Source organism: Octopus bimaculoides, chromosome 26 (genome assembly GCF_001194135.2).
Source record: "Octopus bimaculoides isolate UCB-OBI-ISO-001 chromosome 26, ASM119413v2, whole genome shotgun sequence".
NCBI classification, from domain to species: Eukaryota; Metazoa; Mollusca; class Cephalopoda; order Octopoda; family Octopodidae; genus Octopus; species Octopus bimaculoides.
In genome coordinates this window covers 23,067,004-23,074,069 of record NC_069006.1, presented here as the reverse complement: position 1 = coordinate 23,074,069, position 7,066 = coordinate 23,067,004, and the positions used below count along the sequence as shown (strand labels likewise).

Below are 7,066 nucleotides of genomic sequence, written 5' to 3'. Positions count from 1 at the left end.
ATATATATATATATATATATATATATATATATATATATATATTACACACACTCTCTCTCTCTCTCTCTCTCACACACGTTTTACTGTTTGAAGAAAAAAATATTGGTCCCTTACTAAAATACAAATTTTACTATTGTAACTTAGCACAGATGGTAAAATGTTTCACTAAAGTATACTGCCAAACTGCCAGTATTAATTGTATTGTTTCTACAAAGGTGATGTGCAAATATGGAGAAATCTGAACTCAGAGCATGTAAAGTAAAAATCCTTTCAGTCACGAATGACCATGGGATTGCACCTAGAAAAAAGAAATGAAATAATTGATGTAATTTACCTGGGAAACAACGTTCTCCAACAGTGTCACATTGGTAACCTGCAAAGCCCTGTGGACAGAAGCAAGCAAAACCATATTCAGAATTCTTTGGAACACATGTTCCACCATTGAAACAAGGTGACGCAGAGCACACATCTGCTTGTCTGATGCCAACCACTTGAGTTGCATCACCTCCAAGGTTCAATTCCTGGCCTCCAATTACCACTTGACTCACTCCACCTATGGGATAAAAAAGACAAAAAAAAACAAATTAAAATCTTGGAAATTTTGCCATCATCACGTCTTCATCACTGTTACTTTCTCACCATCTTCCTCTTTTTCAGCCAATCATCATCGTTGTTGCCACCATCGTCCTCCTCTTCCTCCTCAACATTACGGCCATTATTAGCATTTCATCTTCTGCTTCATCATTTTCATCAATATCTTCCACTCATCACTGTCATTATCATCACCATTATAGCATTATAGTCACTTTTTTTCAAAGGAGGGAGGGAGAGGAACAGTCAATTGCATCAATAATAGTATTTGACTGTCACTGAATTTTATCAACCCAGAAAGGACAAATTGAAAAGCCGACTCTTGCAGATTCATTTCAGGATTAACTAAATACCACAAAGTTTTTTTTTCCCCAACCCTTCCCATTTTCATCACACTTCAGTTATTTTAGAATACAGGAAAAAAACAAAAAACAAAAAGGTATAATGATAATATAATGAACTTACCAACAAATCCTCTGTCAAAACCAACGGACTGAGGAATGGCATTGAAGTCAGGTAAACCTCCAAGGTACAAAGGTTGGTTGAGGTCAAGTCCCTGGAATGGTCCTGGTGCAGTGCCAACAAAAGGTTGGCCATCAATAATAAGTTTACCTAATGGAGAAAAATATAAAGAAAATCAGAATATATTGTAGAAGAAATATATCATGGACTCTCTTGTCATGGATGATGGACGAGAGTTCTGCAATTTCTTTCTGAACAAACTGTACAGATGATTTGTTTATAGTGATCAAATATATAGTAGACAGTAATTTGGTTCACTCATTTCACCATATGACCTGTGTTAATCAGAACCAATTTAGCTGGTTTACTGGAAATATATAGTTTCATTCATGCAACAAATATTGCCTAATCAATCATGCATGACTACATATTTGGAATTCTGAATAGCAAATTGGAAATATTAGATTCTATTAAGAGTTTACTGCTTACCTTCCTTACGGTCTCTCTTCAGACGTACAGTGTGCCATTTGTTAAGTTCAAGACTCTGGTTTCCTCGTATGATGGCTGGGCCAGAACCAACATTGAAACGGAATTCTGGATAGCGTCCACGCAGACCTAGGCACATGAAGTCTCCATTTTCAGTGGCTTGTCCTTCATACATGATCAATCCTGCCGAAATGTGCAAAATAATAAAAATGAATCAATTTCACCATTACAACAACACCAATAAGAATAACAGTAACACTGTCAATCTATCATTATTCCTTTTTAATGTGGTGAACACCATGTACTAGAAAGTGCTTTACTTAAATTTAAAATACAACCAAGTACTGATTCTTCAATGAATCACAATTTTTCCCATGTGCAGTTAATGCCATTGGTTAAGGTGTAACTAGTACAATGTCCTATTTTACATACCTAAATATTTGTAGTACATTCTGCCTAGTTTAATGCAATGGATAATAACCCCCCCCCCTCCAGTAGAAACAACAGTAACACCAAAACTTACCGTCTGTAACTCTTGGACGGAAAGAAATAATGATGTCAAAGTCCAGATAGGCAGTTCTCAATGGAGGATATTCAATATAGGATTGTGGTTCTTGGGGGAAATAAGGAACAAGGTCTGGAAAAAAAGAAACAGACAAAAATGTTAAATTTTCTCATATACAAATATATAAAACTTTTGAGAGGTAATATTTATCCCCACTTAAACATGGATGTTCTATCAGAACAAACTATACTGTGCCAGTTATGTGAGAAACTCTCATATTGGCTTTCTGGTGCAAAATGCACTTGTTTATATCGCTAGTGGGGAGATAAATCCCCACAAACTCCAGTGCAGAGACTATCAGATCATGTGATTTCAACCTTTCTTGGTCTTGTCAATGACAAACAACTTACCAAATGGAGTTTTCTTCTACTATTGACAATGCATTGGGCTTAATGATAGGTTTTGCTTTAATGTTTTACTGAAACTATTAAGTCTGAAGGAAAGGGCAGTGTTTAATGGTCCTTGCACTGCATATCCTATTAATTATGGGATTTGTGTAGCATTGTTTGATCCATATGCTTTTTAAACTGGAGTTTGGAGGTTGCCAGACAGTAGAGCAGTAATAATAATAATTTCCTAGATGGGATGTGGGAATGAGCAGAAAAGGTTATGAATGTCTACACCACAGTGAAAAGTATTAAGAAAATAAAAAAAAATCTCAAGCAGGATATGAAATTGTTGCTACAAAATGGTATCTGGCACATATTTAAGTAATAAGATTCCCAATATTATTGGCACAAGGCTACAAACGTTAGTAGTAGAGGGAATATAGCCAATCTGTCCAACCCATGCCAGCATGGAAAACAGACATTAAAATATTGTTGTTGGTGCTGATGACGATGATGATGATGATGATGATAATGATGAAAGGAAAAAAAAATTCTGTTTGATCTTACCAGAAACTGAAAGAGTCACAGGGTGCCGTGCAGTTTCATACCTATTTGTGGCTGAGCAATAGTATGTTCCAGCATCGTCTTTTTCTACTTTAGGGATGTAGAGGTTTCCGTCGACAATGCTATGATCACTGTTACAGAAAGACACAACAGGTAAAGAAATAATAATATCAATGGAGATATCATGGCGAAGTGAATAGTGAATAAGGGATTGAATTACTATGGGTTCACAGGTTGTAGGTTCAGTCTTCTGCTACAAGAATTACACTTAAATAGCACAATATATATTCATGAAAATAAACACAGTATTTAAATATATAAATAAATTTGGATAACTGAAATAAGTTTGTATGTCATAGAGTGACACATGTTCCAAACTTTAGAGCAAAAGTTCTTTTTCCTACATTAAAAAAACAAAACCAGACTTTATGATGTATTTTGTGAACAATCATGCATTTGAAGGAATTTATTTCATTGGTGCTTTTACTGCTAATTATTACTGTGCATCTTCTATATCAAAAATCTTTCTTTTCTGCCCCATCCTGCCTGTGAACCTGCTGCATGACTTCTGTACACATAGTTTACATTATACATAATATAGGTCTACTCATACATTTTCTCTAAACTCAACATCACCACTTCCCAGTTGGCAGCAGTGCTTCTTTTGCCTTCTCTCTACTAGCTAAGACTTTTTGCTATGTTTAATCGTAGACATTTTAATTTTAGGTTCTGATTCCAAATTTGAAACTTTTCCTTTAATTCTTCAACTGATTTGGCATACAAGAAACTAATTAATTAACGAAGGGAATTGCTACATTAAATCTCTTACCTTGGCAACTCTCCATTCTCTTTGGTCCAAGTAATATATGGTTGTGGATTTCCTTCAGCATTGCATCCCAGGGTAGTGGGAGTTCCCAGAGGGGCAGAATTACGGCTTGTATCAACATCAATAACAGGTTGAGCTGAACAATTTCAAAATAAACTATAGTTAACAACAGAACAGAAATACTGAAATCTGCAATTTCAATAGTAGATGAAATTCTGATCAAGCTACATGTATACAAAATGGATGATATTTATATGTAAAAATGTATTATAGTAATATGCAAAGGGTATTGTCTGTACATGTAAATAGGGATATATAAATACATGCAGTGTGTTACGTATTACTGTATGTCTATTATGTTGGGCATACTGTGTATGTCATTAATGTGTACAATATTTACTGATTTATAAATTCAAAATGTTCTGTATGTATGTTGAAGGAGTTTGTATCTATAAGAAGTAAGGAGTACAATAGCCACAATTACTGAGTGTCATCATTCTCTAGAAGCATGAATCAAGAAAAAAAAAAACCCAAGAAAAACAGGAAAGCAAAATAAAAAAAATAAACAACTGTTATTACTCACATCTGATAAATAAGGAAATCTTAGTTTCAACAACTTCTCCAGCTGTTGTTCTTAAAGTACATTTGTAAGTACCAGCATCTTCAACTCTGACTCTAGGCAGAATGAGTACTCCATTACCATAAATGGCATTGTCAGAGATACGGCCTTCCAATTTGGACCATTGAATTTGTGGATTTGGGTCAGCTGAATAATAATAATAATAATAATAATAATAATAATAATAATGATAATGATAATGAAAATGATGATGATGGTGATGGTTAAGGTTAGAGTGATGGTCACTCCCTTCGATTTCTACATTAAAAGTTTTGAAGGAAAGACAAATATAACTTACTTGTAGAGACGATGCAGTCAAACTCAACTTTGTCACCAACATCAGCAGTCTGCACATTTTTGGGAGGTGTTATCGGTGGACGGACAGCTGTGGAAGGAATAAAGAAATATTGTAATGAAAACAAATATAAGCAGAAAAATATTACCTAACAAAAACTGCAATTTATTACCACAATATTCATATACAAAATTCTATTAATACACACCGTTCTCTTGGTAGAGACACTAGACATTTCTCATTTATATTTTCTTCATTATGTGTAAAAAAAAAAAAAAAAGACTGTTTTTTTTACACTGCAAAGTATTGTAAAAATAGTCTGATGGGATTTCAATATGGACATAGGTATGACGGTGTAGTCAAGACGTTTGTTTTACATAGCTTCAGGTTTCATTCCCCTATACAATAACTTGAGCATCTTTTACTTCAACTGAAGGTAAACCAAAACTTCATGAGTGAAATTTCCGAGATAGAAACTGTGTAGAAGCATGTCAGGGGTAACTATTCCTGTTTTTGGGTGATATACACCATGGGAAGTTCATAGCACACTTTTTGTTGATTTTACTAAATAATACAAGGCTTGTTGACACAGACCAACACCAGCCTCTTTGGAGTCTGTTTTATTTTTTTTTTTTTTCTGTGTGTATGTGTGTGTGTACTAAATAATAACATCATATCATCACCATTTAACTATGAAGACAATAGATCATACATTAAGATCAAGAAAGAAAAAAGAAATGAAGTCATAACTTACAGGCAACACGGAGGTAGATATAACCACGGGAGGTATCAACTTCATTTGTAGCGATACACATGTATCGACCTTGGTCTTCTTCACGGACACCATAAATACTGAAGGGAGACAGAAACAAAGACTTAACAAGAAAGACAAAAGTATGTGAGATAGACATGCTAAAACAGAGGTGGACTACAGGAGATAAACGTAAAATCATAATTGTTGCCCCCTTTGCATAAGCGTTGGTATCTTTGAAATGAACTATGTTCACCATAGATTGATTAATTCAAATCATACAATCACATACATATACATATATACTACATTCCTAGGAACCTTTACAGGGTCACTTGCCCAGCTAAAAATAGCAGTCATATTTCTCAGAAATCACATCCTACTACCTTAAAATATAGAGCGGTAACTAGGTATGTAGTCCTTGACATTTCTAAAATGAGAGGTTGGATAGAAATGGAATACTTTGAATCATAGCTCTGCTTAATCAGGTTTTACCTGTGGCCTAAAGAACAACAACAAAGAAAAAAGCAAAAAGACAGCACAAGTCAGGTGTACCCTATGTGAATGTAATTTTTCTTTTTTTTTTTTACTTACGTAAGTTCACCATTTCTGATGTAATGTTGAGCTGGCAATGGGCCATCAGTTCTCTCCCAACGGATTGTTGGTGGTGGGTTACCAGTGGCTTGACAGTTTAGTACAACATTGTGGCCTCGCTGGGCAGTAACTTCTTCATCTGGCAATATGACACTTGGACGAGCTGGAAAAGACAGAAGGATGGAAAGTATTTTACAGATAAAACTTCACTCGATGTATTAATTTGGCAGGTAACCTTAATGGGGTGTCAGGGAAGCTCCTCTCTAAAATTGATCGAAACTTTACAAAAGCCAATGAGAAACAAAAGCACATCAATCAGAGTTGCAAGAAAAATATGGGGCTAAAAACTAACAACAACAAAAAAGTTAAAAAAAAGATAAAAAAGAAAAAAAAACCATCACTGATTTCTTACCAACAATCTTTACAAGAACTATTCCTTCAGCAACACCACCAGCGCTTCTTGCAAGACAGCGGTACTGGCCAGCATCAGCAGCAGTGACTTCTCTGAAGAGCAGGATACCATCACGTTCTTGCACATTGGGAGACATAACACCATTTATCTTCTGCCATTCAAGAGTAGTAGGGCCGCTACCTTCTGCCTGACACACCAGACGCATTGGTTCACCAATTCTTGCTGCCACATTGGCAGGAGATATAATCACTCGTGTTGCAGCTAAAATAACAAAAGTAACAAATAACATATACATATCACAGTCATTACTTATAATAAATATTATTTTGACTTTACAAATAGGCTGTGAGTCCTTTAGTCAGTGCCTGTTTAATGCACTTAAGAACATAAGCCTATATAACAAGCAATTATAGATATATAATCCTAAGTGTACAGTATCATATATCCATTACAGCCGATCTTACCAATTGGTTTTGTGCTAGGGATTTAACGGAGTCTCAAGTAACAATCCAATTATGTAGCCCTGCGCTCATCAGAGGTAGCCATTATGGAATGAAATATATATATATATA

At 35.0% G+C, this 7,066-nt stretch overlaps 1 protein-coding gene across 7 annotated transcripts in view; it reads right to left on the bottom strand.

Annotated features, from left to right (window-relative positions):
* LOC106879161 (basement membrane-specific heparan sulfate proteoglycan core protein) overlaps positions 1 to 7,066 on the bottom strand; it is a 172,540-nt gene that overhangs the window by 22,939 nt on the left and 142,535 nt on the right. For all 7 annotated transcript variants that reach the window (XM_052976974.1, XM_014928600.2, XM_014928601.2 and 4 more), the window contains 11 exons: positions 6,495 to 6,755; positions 6,083 to 6,245; positions 5,492 to 5,589; positions 4,741 to 4,827; positions 4,407 to 4,589; positions 3,827 to 3,959; positions 3,001 to 3,128; positions 2,063 to 2,176; positions 1,543 to 1,722; positions 1,057 to 1,203; positions 335 to 553 (listed from right to left, as the gene is read on the bottom strand). In XM_052976974.1, the coding sequence (XP_052832934.1) occupies positions 335 to 553; positions 1,057 to 1,203; positions 1,543 to 1,722; positions 2,063 to 2,176; positions 3,001 to 3,128; positions 3,827 to 3,959; positions 4,407 to 4,589; positions 4,741 to 4,827; positions 5,492 to 5,589; positions 6,083 to 6,245; positions 6,495 to 6,755 (1,713 nt within the window). The remainder of the gene's footprint in view (positions 1 to 334; positions 554 to 1,056; positions 1,204 to 1,542; positions 1,723 to 2,062; positions 2,177 to 3,000; positions 3,129 to 3,826; positions 3,960 to 4,406; positions 4,590 to 4,740; positions 4,828 to 5,491; positions 5,590 to 6,082; positions 6,246 to 6,494; positions 6,756 to 7,066) is intronic.